The 16,195-nt window shown below is 38.2% G+C and overlaps 1 protein-coding gene and 1 long non-coding RNA gene across 3 annotated transcripts in view; both read right to left on the minus strand.

Moving 5' to 3' along the window:
• The window catches only part of EEA1 (early endosome antigen 1), a 69,409-nt gene that overhangs the window by 43,028 nt on the left and 10,186 nt on the right, over positions 1–16,195 (minus strand). The window contains exons 3-6 of one of the 2 annotated variants that reach the window (XM_027679866.1): positions 15,540–15,662; positions 4,840–4,967; positions 633–687; positions 433–498 (exon numbers count right to left, since the gene is read on the minus strand). In XM_027679866.1, the coding sequence (XP_027535667.1) occupies positions 433–498; positions 633–687; positions 4,840–4,967; positions 15,540–15,662 (372 nt within the window). The remainder of the gene's footprint in view (positions 1–432; positions 499–632; positions 688–4,839; positions 4,968–15,539; positions 15,663–16,195) is intronic. The other variant, XM_027679867.1, reaches the window with a different exon arrangement.
• Positions 1,449–4,828, minus strand: LOC113965885. Its single transcript, XR_003533672.1, has 2 exons — positions 4,218–4,828; positions 1,449–3,876 (listed from the first exon to the last, which is right to left on the minus strand). It is a non-coding gene; the product is annotated as an uncharacterized LOC113965885 (long non-coding RNA).

Below are 16,195 nucleotides of genomic sequence, written 5' to 3' on the forward strand. Positions count from 1 at the left end.
CCTTTAGGGCACAACAGACCACAATTTGTCTTGCCTTGTTTATTGAGCTCATCTGGATACTTATAAAATCCCACTGCTGTTTTCCAAAAGTTCTTACAAGAAAGACTTCACTGCCCTTTCTCATAAACGATGAAACACCATGTTCAATTTATTTTATTTGATAATCTAAGTTCTCAATAAGCCTAACAGAAGGAGAAGTCTGAACTGAATTTGTAGTGAGTAGCATGGAGGAATCATTACCTATTCTGACTTTGTTCTTCACATTTATAAATACAGTTACATTGTGGAGAAACTAGCTTTGTTTTACCAAGAACATGTCAATATTTAAATTACAGAACTAACTAAATCAGGCCACGTGCCTTACAAAAAAGGTATTAATCTTCAATGTCAATGCTGATGATAAACCTGCTTCAAGTATTTTAAAGCAATTACTTGCTGCTGCTGCCCCTGCAATTTCTCTAGTTCTTTCTTCAGCTCTTCTGAATACCACCTCTCCTCCTAGGGGGGAATATAACAACAAAAACAAAAAAAAGAAGATGGGAAGAGAGAACTATAAATTTGGTTGCTTAGGACAGTGGAACACTTTGTAATTTGAAACAAAGAACCAAGTGCAAGTAAAATATATTTCCAACCTTCAGCGAAGCTTGCAAGTCTTGGACTTCTTGTCGGAGCAGTGATACTTCATCTCTGAATAAATATATCCACAGAGTGGAGAAAATGAATACAAAGTGGTTATATTTTGTCGGTTTCATACAGGTTATAATGTGTGTTAAGCAACTGGACTGATAGCCATGTACCACCTAAATATAACTTACATAATTATGAATAGGTATTTTTAGATTTTTTTGAAACTTGGAACAAACCAGATTAATATCACTTTGCATATCACTTGAAAAATGCTAAACATATTAACTGGATAAAGATACAAAAAAGGTCTCATGAAAACAGAATGTAAATCTAAATCAGTGCATCAGTTCAGCCACACGAGTTCAGAGTAACAAAGCTGTGCATTGGAACATTTAACTGTTTTGCATGCCTCTTTACAAAAAGGACAGATTTATTCACCTTTGCTTCCCATATCATGTAAAGGAATATTGGTAAGTGACAACATGCTATCTTACCCCTTCTAAAATATGCAATTATGTAATTTTTCATCCACGTGGCAATTTGGTATGCCCGGCAGACACATTCATTTAATGGTCTGAATATTTAAAGCCTAAGAATTTTAAATTCTCAAATTTCATACTCAAGCCTCCAGTCATGCAAGAACACAAGATCCATGGCTACAACTGTTACTAATTGATTCACACAGCACCCTTCAAAATCACAAGTCTCCTTACAGAATTGCACAACAACACACACAAGGATAATGTTGCATTACTGAGATATAGCCACTCCAAATCCAGAATACAAGTGCCATTAATATAATGAAAAAATACTCTTTCTTATTTTTTGCACAGTGGCAACACACAGAATATGCTGGTGCCAGTGTCAACAAATTCTCTCAGTTTTATATCACACAATTTTATTGCTGCTGTGTGGAATTACTCCTCCTCCACAGACGTTCTTTTAAGTTATCTCATACTTAGAAGGAAAAAACACCAAAAGCAAGCTATTCCTTAGCTAAACTGGTAACAAATAGATTCAATCCACATTAGCCTATTAACAGCAAGTCAGGATCATCAAATAGCAAGTGAAACGCATGCACTTGAACCAGCAGAGCAAGAACTCCAAGGCGGACCAATTTTAACAACAAAACAAACATGGGATATTGGGAGATTTATTTTTTCCAGAAGAAAATTTTGTTATGTACACATTATTCCGCCAGTGTGATACATTCACTAGAGGTTTACAAATACAACTTTACTGAGGCAGGTGTAGCTGTAATCCAAAACCCGTACACTGGTTGTGGGTGGAGAAGAGGGAGCAGCTTTCTCACCATTACGAGTAAGTGAATCAGATAATATTCACATCTAAGATTATAAATAGTGTCTCAGGCAGGTGAAACAGTTAACCGTATTGAAATCAGGCTGAATATATACCAGAACTGCAATACAAAAGCATTTAAAATGCTCTGGTCTTTGTAGTAGATTAAAGGGTTTGAGTCATATAAAACTAGTTTGTAGAAGAGGGGAAATAGGAGGGGAAGAGAAGGGAAAGAAAGAGTTTGTAATGTGAGGATCCTTCTACAGAAGTTGCCTTGATATTCCCCACAAAATTTTGCTTGACAGTTTTAAGATGAAACCTAAATTCAGTTTAACTGACCAGTGGAAAATAAATGGGTGATAATTAGTGTCAGGGATGACTATAGATACTGTAACTTTGCTTTTCTTCCTGTCATCCAAATCCTCACCAAACCTCTTTTTCTGCTAGGGGTGTTACAATCCCTTCCTCCTCTCAGCACATCTGAGCCTTCCATCTGGCAAATCCTTATTACCTTTTCCTTATGCTCCACCCTGTTCCCCACTAGTGCTTCTATCCTAGGACTGAGTACTGATGGCCTTGCTGAATTGCACTGGGGGGAGTTACATGATTTACTCTCAGCACTTAATCATGGTAGTTTACTAGGGAGTGGGAGGAAGAGGACACTATGTAATTCATGCTACCTAACTTTCCCTATTGACTAAATAGGGAATTTCACTCCCAGTCTTGGTCCTATGAATTACACGTAAGCTTCACTCATTGAGAGCTAATGGAGTGGCTCCCTGCTGCAGGCTGCAATATTTAATATGGACTTCCAAGTCTTGGAAAAACATGTTTATGTTGAATGAGAGTTTTCTCAAGAAAGCATACAACTGAGAAGCATTAAAGAATTCCACACTAATAGGAAAATATAGCTCATGTGTTACACAGTGGCTCTCACCAGATTCCCTTCACTCCATTAAAACTCCCTGACCTTGTCCACTTTTCCAATTATATGAGAGAAAACAAAACCACTTGTCCTTAAACTGTCAAGAGCCAGGAAAAAAAAATAAATTTCACCAGCCAACATCTCGTTGACATTGGAAACTTGTAAGCATAAAAATAAAAAGTACATATTTCATAAACTATATAAACAATATAGTTATGACCAATAATTTCCCCATGTGAATGCTATTATCCTACTAAACTATCACCTCAGGTCTAACTTGTATTACCCCAAAAAGGCTGAAACCAGACAAAAAAGAAATATCCATTCTTGAATAAATGTGAACATCAGAAACCCGGTATGACTCTACTAGTACCCCACCACTTGATCCTATACAAAGGCCTAATTCTGATTTCTTTTGTTGCAGCAGCTGACAGAGAAGGCAGCTACCCACAAGGAAGGAGCCATCCACGCAGGAAGACAAGACTTCTGCTAATGCTGGCTCCTACTGGCCTGCCAGCTCTGCACAATACTGGGGAGATACGGATCTGCATCTGGATAACAACTGAAATATGTCACCTTCCACATTCTATTATCACCAAAAAAACACCCTCTCTTGAGTTAGTTACATAAATATAGGTATTTCTTACAATGTAATTATCATTTTGGGTCACATTTCTGCTAGTGACGAAATATTTGAACTGTCTACTTCCCAGCATCAGCAGAAGCCACAGGGTTGTGTGATGTGTACCTCTGTGCTGCCCACTCTGACCCTCCTATGTAAAAACTGAGAGAGAGTCTGAGGGAGTGTCACAAAACAGCACCATGGACTGTTATTTACAACAGTGCAAAACAAGCAGTGAACAGAAAAAGAACTAGCAGGAAGTAAAAGGAAACTTATGTAAATTTTACCCCCAAGAGAAACCTTCCCAAACCAACACAGGTAGACTACTTAGTAAAACATTTCCAGAGAAGGTTTCACATTATCAGTTCCTGCTACATACCGCTGGTCTCAAAAATAAAACCACCTGATATAATAATAATAATGGCCAGTCTTCACGAACGAAGATTTGGGGAAAGGTCTTTTACCTTTCCAGCCTGCGCAATGGATTTTTTAGGTGAGACACAGCTTGCGCTGAACTGAGCCCACCCTTTAATCCTAAGGTTCATCTGCCTGGGCCAAGCAAGCTTGGACAATGGCAGTGAGGTCCTCAGGACGTAGGTTTGTTTAGAGTGACCTTCTCATAGATGGATGGCCTCACAGGGCTAACGGGCTCCATCTGCCTGGGGGACTGGGATTTGAACCTGGGTCGCAGCGGTGAGAGTCCCGCATGCTAACCACTAGGCCACCAGGGGTCCCCAAAACCACCTGATATGCTTCCTAGGGATATATTTAACAATACAGTTTTGACCAAACAATTAAATAAAATAAATTAGAGAAGATTTCTGAAGAACAGCATGGAGTTTCTGAAACACAGAAAGCAGATTGGAGGCACAGACAGAAACTTCTCAGATTTGCAAATAACTAGGTAATAAGGGAAACTATTTAGGCAAATACTGATGTTGTAATTACCCAGTAAGTACCCTACCTACCCAGGGACAAAATCGAGTTTCTTCTCTATCTTTAGGGTTGTCCTCCCCCACCCTCAAATGATATTTCAGCTCTGTGTCAGAAGTTAGAAGGAACCTTTAGTTTTTCTTCTACACTTGTAAAAATCATTCTGGTCTGTAATATTGCATTGTCAGCTGCATCAGAAACAGGTGACTTAATTAATATCATGAACATGTCTATCTGATTTTTATTTATTGTCAGATCCATATCAGACAACGTAAGTTTCAAGCTGCTTTTTAATTCTAGTTGGAAAAATAGGACATGAACATTTAAATAGTTGACTACATAAGTAAGTGTTCAAATTAATACAGCCTCCAGTGTAATTAGAAGCAGCTCAACACTGATACAAAAGCACATGCACAAATGAGTACTGTTTCACCTTTCCGGTGACAGATGACTTTCCCCTCCATGAGTTGAATCAATGCCAGAATTATGAACTGCTTCATAGTGTTTGAACAGCTCCTCAGCTGATCCATGAGACTTCATACAAAGAGGACAAATAAAGCCCTATTATAAAAAGGAAAAGAAAAACAAACAAAAAAAATATGTAAGATGCAATTTCTTTTTCCATCTTACTTTTACACAAAACTGTAAATTTTGTTTGCACATCTAAAAAGTAGCAAATGCAATTTTTAAGATTCATACTAATTCTTTCATGCTCTGATAACAGTTTTGGCAATCAAAAAGTTAGAAAATGGCTACAAAAGTCATATCCCATTATTCAGTGAGGTTTTTTCCCCAACAGCATTACATACTAGCAATAAAACTTTCTTTAGAAGTCATTTCAGAAGGACTGCTCTGCAACTTCTTCTTCCCCAACAAAACAGTTTTCCATACAACTTTTCATAAAATCACGTTCTTCTTCCAAAGAGAAGGTAGCATTTGGAGTTTGGTCTTTAAAAGGGAGATATAAAAACCCACTCTAAAGCACTGTTATTCATACACATATTGCCACCATATTGAAACTACTGATTTTAATATGGGCCAGAAGACAGAACCACATTTTACCTTGCATGGAATTAATTAGTAAATCCAAATCAGATAAATTCCACCTCAAGAAAATCAGATTTCTACAACCTTAAGAATCAGAAATCATCCATTTTCTTTCCAGTATATATCCTGCAAGCTTACCAGAGTGGAAATTTAGCAGATCGATGCCCTTGTTCTACCCATTAGCCCACAGACAAATGAAAACAGTAAGTGTTATGTACCTCTTTATGTATTTCTAAACATTTTTGGAGCATCCAAGCTGCCACTTATCAGAAGTACCATCTACCTCATTTTTTACAACTTATTACATCTGGTGTTGACTGCTGGACTTTGTCCTGGTTCCTTGCTCATTTGGTTATCAGGCCAACTCCGACCCCAATTCCCATTTACACTTCAGCCCATACGCAACATGGTAGCAACACTAAGAAGTTTCAGAGTGAGAGTAAAAAATTGAGTCTCACATTAAAGGCTCCCTGTAATTCCAAGCTGTGCAAAGAGAACCTCGTGTAACTGAGGTCGCTGTTTCTTCAATGTTTTTTAAGCCCCCCTGTTTCTTTAATTCACTTCAGATATGCATTTGTACATTTATGTGTTATCCTTAAGTCCATTATGCCACTACAAATTGGAGCGCACTCCACCACTAAACTAAGGCTCTCCATTATCCAAAACAAGAGTGGTATTATCATACTTCACTTAACCTAGGCTCCCATATGATTTATGAAGGACATACAAAGAGTTCTGACACTCCTTTTCTGCTCCTAACTTAGCATTTGGATGTAATTAGACAAGACACAAAACTTTAAATATTAGTGCAAACTGAACATACTGAATGTGTATGTCGACAACCACACTAGCACTCATTTTTTAACTCGACATTCATAGTGTCGAGTTACTAGTCACCAAGAATTCAACAACCAAACTTACATGGATTTAACCTGGGAAAACCATCATGTTCAGCCAGTCAAACATGACTCTGAACAGGGCCTTTATAACTTCTATCATTTATTTAGTGTTTCAGAAATTAATTACTAAATACAGTTGCCTATCAAGTCCACCACATATCATATTGAAGACTGATTCTGGCACAACTAGACCAAATAAAAGTATACACCTTCCTAAGCAGACGACAGGCATTTAGCCTTAACAACCATTTTGCAGAGTTGATCAACACAGTTTCACTGCAGATTAAACCAAGCTAACTCAGATATAGATACACATGCCAAAATGGCTACAGAAAACTTGTTTAGCTACTAGGCACCCAGTAATGTTTATCTGATAGAATTAGCATACGATGCCAGTGACAGTCACTCTGAGTGAAAGAACCAGAGGAGTTTCCTGGCATACAGCAATGGCAAGGAATGATAGGAGGGGTCACAAAATAAGGACATGGGTTTTTTTCCTAGTACGTCAGTCAGAAAGCAATCAGTCTCACAAAATGACAGTGCAACAGCATCCTTTTGGGATGAAATGCTACCAAGCAGTTCTCAGAATTGTATTAATTTCCCAGTGATGCGAAGGTCTGCTGCTCACAGAGAAAAGCAAATATTCCTCATAGCATCAGTAAGTGTATCTAGAAAGAATGAATGTAGAAAATCGCTCTGGCCTCTGTTTCCTTTTGCCTTTCATTGCTTTTCATTTAAACAGCAAAATCTGTTTCTCTGCTTGTTTGGTTTTTTTTTTTGTGGTTTTATTGTGGTTGGGGTTTATTCTGTGGAACGAGGAGGCCTGGAGAAGAGGAAAGAATAGATTACATGTGCAATTAGCCCAAGGGGACAGCAATTGTTCACCTCAATTATTAGGCAAAGCCAGCCAAGATTTCCCAGGCAGGCAGGCAGATCTGAAGGCAAGGTCCACAAGGACAAGGGGCCAGAGGCAAAGTAGAACTCTGGGAACGTGTGTAGTTGGGAGCTTGCAGGGTGGATGGGAGCTCTTAAGAGGCGGGCATTCCTCTCATCAGCAGAGCAGGGAAGAATGAACAAAACCTCCTCCTCTTGATGCTAGAAACTCCCTTCCTCTCACACAGGCAGGGATAAAGAGTACATCAGCCACCAGTCCCTGCCTCTCCACCAGCACAGCCGTGATCACGGCTGGCCTTAGCTGTTGGAGTCAGTACTGGGTTTCAGCTCTCACACGCAGCCTTAATCTAACGCCGCTTTTTATAGAGGTCTAACACACAAGCTTTAACAGAGTCAGGTGTCACCCTTCTGCAACAGGGCATCCTCGCCACAGAAAATGTCAGCCTTTCTGTACAGAGATGGAGTGGGCAGGAACACAGGTTCCTACAACTCAAGGCACCACTGTTCACACATCAGAGCCTTAAACTGCACAAACCCAGAACTCAGCGGCATCTCATATAGGCCAATAATAATCAATGTCAACTCTGATGTTAGCAGCAATAATTCAGTTCTCTTTAGAGTAAGAAAATCAGAATCATCAGGATCTTCCTGGGCACCAGGCAGTAACAGGCAGAAGTGTAAAGATTTCTTGGGCCTGCAACTATCAGCGCCAGGTGACAATCTTGTTTGGAAAACTGGATTGGTGGGTCACTTATTTTCTCTCTTAAAAAAAAATTAAATACAGCCATAAAAGTATCTCTCAGTATCACCTTGAGATGAACTTTGCAAACATGTGCAAAAGCATATTTTACTATTCTAAAGACAAGTGCGTGAGAAGGAAGAGGGGAAGAAACCTGACAGTCTGAGATGCTTAAATTTTGTGAACATTTCTGTCAGTTTGCAGCAATTTATATCAAGTGCAACATATTCCTACTTTGGGACCATGCCTGTCCTGGATAAAGAGGAGATTCTGTACCTACAACCATGAGATGTAATACTGGTCATCACAGCTTGGGGGAAGGAGCTGAGGCATCCTTTCCTATCCACTTGCACGTGGATACCTTACAGACTCCTTTACAGAAGAAGCAAGTATGAGAGCAATGTATCTTGTATTTTGGTAGGTTTCCTTTTAACATGCACTTAGCAATTACTTTGCATTAAGCACAGCCACAGAGAAGTGAAAGGCACTTCATATTCTTCATTTAATAAAGGCAAAGACATCACTTACAGCCCCTTCAGTGCACTGTAACTCATAACTCCCTAACTGATTTTTCTAGCTGGGCTTTATCTTTCACTCTATACAGGGAGACAAGAGCCTAAAAGAAGTTAAATGATGATTACTTGGGTTTAATTTTTTAAAAGAGGTCATCTTTTTATGAGGAAATGACAATTTATTGAATTCAAAGATTTTTACAGATGCCTGTCAGTTAACAGAAAACAAAAATAAAACCACATGCACTAGTTTTTATCAGGAAAGAGTTCTTGAGATCACCACAGAATTTCTGAAGCAATAACGAGCAAGAATAGTAAAAAGAAAAGGCGTTCAACCCAAAACTCCATATACGTGCACAAACAAGCAACAAGGAGTCAGCACACAACTTAATGCTCTAATAGCCCCTGGCCCAGAGGTCAAGGCATTCCGACGAGAATGAGCGAGATGCTAAACTTCAAATTGCAATTCTGCAATCCCAAGGAAATGTTTCTCTTTCAGGTGGATGCCTACGAGCCATGCCTAGTATCAAGCATCACCACAGCACCACACTGTTCATAGTGGGACAGGTCTTCCTCAGTGCAAAGACTCTGAAACACACATGGAGTAGAACAAAAATTGCCATATAGAAGTTTTGTAGGAAATTATCTTGCCTCAGCTTGAGTTAAAAGGTAAAATTTCACCAAAGACCTCAGACCCCATGGAAGCACCAGAAGCTTTTTTACTTGCCTTTCTCAAGATAAGACTTACAAATAAGCCCAAAGAAGAAAAAAAGCTACTTTTCCCCTCTACTAGTTAAGATTTACTTTCAGGCTTGATAAAGTTAAGCTTCTCAGTGGTCTATTTCCTTAAAGGCATACGAGGTAAATGACTTCTTTCAGGTAACGTTAACATTCGTATGAATCATTAAGACAGCATTCTTCGGGAAGTCTGCCAGGATGCTAAAAGCAACATCGGAAGGAAACTCTTGCTACAAAAACTAGCAGGTTTGGGTTTGGGGTTTTTTTATCGGTTGGGTTTTTTGGGGGTTTTTGGTGGTGGTGGTTTTTTTAATTGTACCAACATAACTTTCAGGACTATTAACTGTTGGGAGAATATTGGCCTACCACATTGAAAAACATTGCCCAGCAGCAGCAGCATAGACCCACAGGCAGACAAGTACATAACCAGAACGACTGCAGACTAGCCTAGAGATCTCCTAATCCTCACACTATTTTAAAACTGATTCAGAAATAGTTTACGTAACAGAAAAGTTAATGGGTAGGATTGAATGGATTCTGAGTTTTTGTCTTCTCCTTATATTACTCTGTAGGACTACTGGTGGTGGGATTGGCTGTGTAAAGAAGTACTTTCTAAAGTTTCAGCCTTTTCAGATTATTATCTTACTTTTAATGATTTTTTCAACAGGCTGAAGGCTCCTAATTGAGATTTAAAAAAAATAACTATTTACATGTAGATGTCTACTCCCCAATCACTACCAATGCGGAGCTGTTCAACACAGTTAATGGAGCAAGAAACTAGTCACCTGACTTAACAAATGTGCATACCATAGGTAGGGTCAGTGTAACAGCTACCAGGGCTCCATCATTGGTAACTGGAGCCTGAGATACCTACATATGGATGCATTAAATCTGTCTTCATCTGCCAATTGCTCCTTTTTTCCCCAGAGCTTTAATAAAATGGTCTTTGTAAAGCTAATATGAAATCTTGTCTTAAGTAATTAATGAATGAAAGCACAGCTTACTCTACTCAAAATTCCTTCTTCACAAATTAAAACTGGAGTTATCTCACGGAAAGATGACACCTCTTGAAGGACAGTCCCATAGGCAAAACAGTTTTTACAGGATGGAATTCAGATGAGCTCATGTCATTGGAATCCAAGAAATAAGGTACCCTATCTAACTTTTAAAGTCACAGCCACAGCAACTCAGTTTCCTCAGTATTTTCTTGCAATATCTGATGACAGTGTAGTCAATCCCATTTTAATACTGCATAGAATTGAACAAGTGGTCCCATCTAGGCTTCTATGATTGCTGCTGATCTACAGCTGTGTGTGGTAGAGAGCCTTACAGCAAAAATAGCGCGCACAGAGCTTGATTTACTAATGCAAACAGAGCTTGTGCAACATCTTGAATTTTTATTCTAGCAATTATATCATAAGTCAAGCTTATAGAACCATAGAGCTCCACTGTTTTCCACTGAGAAGTCAATTTTATTTCACAAACGTTCTTCTTGGAAAATATTTAAGTACTGTGGTGAACAACAAAAAAAACCCCAACCCACGCCCCCAAAAAAACAAACCCCACACCACAGAATTTCAGTATAATTGATACTTTTACCATTTGGAAAACATTCATGATTATTCTACCATATACGTGCTATAGGAACAGCTTAGCCCAAACCAGTATGTACTTTAGCACACTTGGCATTCACATGACCAGGCTTTAAATTTAAATAGATTTGAGTATCTAAGTTTCATCATTGACCTTCCAGAAATACCAGGTCAGCACTCAAGGTTACAGCCTGTTTCCAGTGAGCTGCATGAACAAAAAGCCAATAGCAGTGATTCAAGCCCAGAGCTATAACACCTTCCAGCCGTGACCTACGTTTGCCCATCTCTCAGATTCCAGACTTACATTAGCAACTCTCATGCAACTGTATTGGTACAATAAGCTGTGTGTGGTGAATAAAGTCCAGCATGTTTAAAAATCTGAAAGTAAGCTCACCATTCATGTTTTTTTCCACTGCAGGTGAACCTCCACAATCTTCCACAATACCAGATACACATATTCAGCAACATTTAAATAGTAAGTCTGAGCTAAAACTCAGATATTCTTCAGTTACACAATGATTTAAAGACTGAAAGATTTTACATGACAGAAGGTTAGAAACTCTATATACTCAGGGCCAGAAAGCAAAGACACACTGATATTGCAGAGCTGAAAGATGTATCAAGTAGTTTCTAGATTTTATTTCCCGAATATATATCAAAGCAATTAACTGAATCTTCAGGAAGTTCTCAGAGGCAGATTAAACTGGCTGCCTAGACAGCAAGGGCAAGACCACATTTCACAATTTGTTTCAGAATGCTTACATATTGATTAAAGGAAAATTATGAGATATTTTAAGTTAAAGAATAAATAAATTAGGTCACTCCCCAGGTCACTCCCCTTATATATCGTTAAAAGCACAATTGACATTTTTTCATGTCTTTCACCAGAAAAAACCCTTTCCTCTGTGTTTACGTAAACAGTGGCTTCCTCAGATAACATCTTTATTTAATCACTAGCAAAGTAGGTAAAAATGTCCTGCAGTCCATTTCAATTTTACAAGTAAGTATTCACATTTCTGGACAAAGAGAACAACGGTATATTGCTAGTTTATTTTATACCAGTCTGCAGAACTGATGTCTTCCTGGAAAAACAGCTGGATTCCTCCTGAGAAGAACAGAATCCACATAATTTCTAGTTCAGTTCTCTTCTGGTTCTATTGCTATTCATGAATAAGTCTAAAATTCTGTCACAATCTACAAGACTACAATTTTGTCATGAATTAGAAATTCTAATCCAGTGGATTCGCTATTTCTTAAAGAAAAGTCACATCATGCAGCAAAGTCATATCAAATCAGTATCTCTAATTCTTCATTCTCTTAATATTATTCAGATGGTGCAGAAAGTTAATGTACTAATGTAGCTCAATCAATGATTTTTGTTTCTGTGCAAAGCAGACAAGTAGTGCTGAGGTGAAAACAGCCAGCACGATCTAATTTGAGAAGCAACTGAAAGAGAATAAAATATCAGCAGTAAAGCATTGACATGATGTTCTGTGCAAAGACAGTCTGCAACATTCCAAGGGCATGCATAAAACAGAAGATTCAATCAACTGCATCTACAATAAGACACAAGTAGGGAAAAAACACCATAAAGAACGAGGGTTTTTTAAAGACAGACATAAAAACACCATATTTTTGCATAACCAGTATACCAATTTACACTATTGGCAATTCTGATGTGAAAAGCCTATTCAGAAAACATGAGGGCCATATCTTCTTTGTATTAGCCAAGAAATACATACTTACTAAACATCTGGAAAGTTATGAAGACTACCCAAAAGAACTGCTTAAAAATTGCCCTAGATTTAGCTCAATGGTAGATAAGAAAACAGATATATTAACAGCCCCTATATTCTAAACACTGCAGAGGTACCATACAGTGGTTGTTTTGGACGCCTCAGATAAAAACAGGACAGCAAGTCTGAAACTGTGCCTCTATAACTGACTCACTGTTTAGATGTCCTGAACGTCCAACAGAGACTGTCAGGAAATGCTGGGCATGGTTTAGAAATGTCTCATTACTTTAGGAAAAAGAAAACAAAACAGAAGCCTCTACACAGCTTTTGTTAGTGACACCACTGTATACTTGAAAGCTGGGGAACAATGTTGGGAGACTTGGTGATGTGTGTGATTTTTATAAAGCATTTGTTTGGTTGAGTTGGCTATACATGCACAGACGCTTGCCAACAGTTTGATGGTTGTTCCTGCAGCTGAGGGGCAAGGGAAAGTAATACACTGACATTTTCAGAGTTATCATATGTTTCAATCCCTAATTTGAAAAATGAGGGCTGCACAGAGAGCTGTTTAAGGAGATGACCATAAATCAGACTGATGAGTCTGGCAAGAAACCGTTCCTACAACAGGATACTGCCGGTGTGAAAAACAAGACCAACTCTCACTGCATGGAGGACAGAGAGGAAGGACAAGAAGAAGAGAGGAGCAAATGACCTGACTTACTAAAATTTTCAGCAGCAGGGAGGGTGTATCAGTGTTAGCAAAGAAACTATAGGCAAAAATTAAAGCAAAGTAGCAATGCTTTTGTTAACCAAGTAACAGTTCTTCAGGTCCCTCAAAGCGTAACAAACACTGGCCTTGCAACATATCCTATCTCCTTGCTTTAATGAGAATGCACTGGCAGAAAAACTGAACTCACAAGCTTCTTCAGCACTGTTTCCAATAAAATGCCTTTGAACTTTTCCTAGTAGTATCCACAAGCAATAAAGCTATACGCCAGTTTAAGTAAGCGAAACCCAGCAACGTTTCATGTCTGCTACATGACACTGACATCATTATATCATTGTTATAATGCTGTCCCAGGAACAACAAATATTGAATGAGGGGTGACAACCTGGCTGTGTTGCTGTTTCAATGTGTTCGCTACAAACGCAAACTATTATTTTCCATCACCAAACAATCAGCTTCTCAGTAGTCAAGTATTTGAAAGTTTTCATACTAGCATTGACGATAGCAATTAACAGAATTCTCCACTTTTTCAGTGCTTCTAGGCATGCTGATATAATAAAAGACCAAACTAGGAAAAAAACCCAATACATATATATTTGTTTTCTTTGTTTCTCACCCCTTACAGATATTTACTGAACCATTGTACAAAGAAACACAACTTTAACAACAGGAAACAGCAACAGCCAGAAACAACTGAATTTGTATTTCATGTGCTACGCTCAATACACAAGTTTTATCAAGGTAAAAAAATGTAATCAGTTGTTGATAAGTGGAAAGTACTGACTAATGGTGGAAAAACAAAAACTCAAGGTGAGTAAGAACCCTGCAGTCATCTCCATAAAATTATGCTAAGCCCAACTAGCTTAAATAAACAGTAACTTCTTCAGGTAATCAAACCATCTCTGATGGCTCCACAATCTACTGGCACCATTGCATCAGAATGCCACAGCTTATTCAAGTACAGCACCTTACATTGTAACCAGATAATAAAGCAAAAAGCTGACTTGAGGAGCCATCAAAAGCCATACTCCAGTTGTCCTGGCTCTGAGGAGGTCCCACACCTATTCAGGAGAGCAACACAGGTCCGTTTTAGCACAGATCCTCCTCACTTTAACAGGTGACCTTTCACCCTTAAAATGACATCCCAAGTTAACACTAGAATAATCGATGTATTGATGGCTTTCATCATCTGTCAGAATAACATCTCACAATTTGAAGTTTTCCTTTCAAAACTATAGTGCAAATATACATTAAGTATAGGGAAGGGGAAAAGCACTATTTAACAAATGTATACAACAACAAACACAATAAAATCATGTCACACACACAGTCTAGAGTAAACACTTCGATTTCAAAACTCAAAAAAAGTAACATTGGCAGAAAGAATGCAAAACTTCATCTCCACACAAACCCATTTAGTGCACAGCAAGCTGTCTGCCCCCAGAAGTCAGATCTACTCACTGAAGGTTCACGGCAGAAAAATATCAGATAGCTTTGTGCAGCTGGAGGCTGTTAACTTAAAGAATTTAATTTCTTCCAGTTGTGCAGTGTAAAACCACACACTTTGTTTTAATTGTGCAGTTTTACACTCCACAACTAGAAGAATTTAGAAATGCACTACAATTTATGTCTATTAACTGAAACAACCTTTGCATTTTCTTGGGGGCATAAAAATTCCAATAAGATTATGTATTAAAAATTTGTTTTTATAATTATTTTTATAATGTTGCTGCAATATATAAGCTCTTAAACATGCTCAAAAAGAGAAGCTTCTGAGATTTCATTTTTCTGTCCTCTGTTCTTTTACTATCTTGCAGTAGAAATCTGCTTTAAAAAGTTTCTTAGTAAGAGCTCAAAACATTTCTTTTCACAAAGGATGTGCAAGATCCAACACCATGTTTATCATGATACTGAGTCTTATGAGAAATAAATCAAACAAGGAAACAATCTATTTACAAGAAAATCAAGCAAAAGCTGTTAAAAAAAAAAAGCATATCTCAGTGACTGCAAGTCTTCCAATACTGCAAATGTCTCATGTGACAGACAACTGCAAACCAGAAAGCTAGACAAAGATTAATTCTTCTGCTGAATGTATACTTTGGAATAATGCATAAGAGATCAAATTATGTTTAAGCAAGGAATCAAAATAAACATTTTAAAAAGCTAACACCCAAGCCACAAGAAAAGATGTAGATTCATTTAAAGCAGCCCATTACCAAAGGTATTGAAACAAAATAAACAAGACCCACACTAATATCTGGGAGGTCACGAAGCTCCTGTCTTCCTTCTGTCCCAGTGTGCTCACTCTTGTAATGTTCAGACAGATCAGTGGGAGTTACACACACTTTCATACATAGTGGACAGATGAAGCCCTGTGAAATGTATATTTGTTTTTAAGAAACTAATAAAGACCAAAAACAAAAAAAAGCGGATCTGGAATCAGAAGTTCAAATTCTTACGCTGAAAGTTCTCTACAATCAAAAGCAAAGTCTGTTTTCCTTTCAGAAAGATAGCTTTTGTAAACATATAATACTACAGAGAAAGCAAGAAGGAACAGTTATTAAGGACAAAAAAATAAACAAATCTAAAACTCGCCTTAAAAGCTAGCACCATGCTAGCTATGTGCTTTCTTGACACTCTTGTTACCCCCTTCACGTGACACACAAATAAGCTGTGTAACAATTTGTAAAAGGAGCATTACTGGGTACATCCATCATGAGGTTTCCCAGAAGGGTGTTCAGATGTTTTACAGAGAGAGGTAACGGTGGAGAACCAAGTGGGAACATAATGATAAAACAAAGAGCAAACATTCTGCAGAGACCAACTATGGTGCTCCTGAAGAGAAGCTCCAAGAGACACATCACCTCAGGTCAGCTGTGCAGGAAAAGGAAGATTCGAGTTGCAT

This window comes from Neopelma chrysocephalum, unplaced genomic scaffold (genome assembly GCF_003984885.1).
Source record: "Neopelma chrysocephalum unplaced genomic scaffold, ASM398488v2 Primary Assembly neopelma1_59, whole genome shotgun sequence".
Lineage (NCBI taxonomy): Eukaryota > Metazoa > Chordata > Aves > Passeriformes > Pipridae > Neopelma > Neopelma chrysocephalum.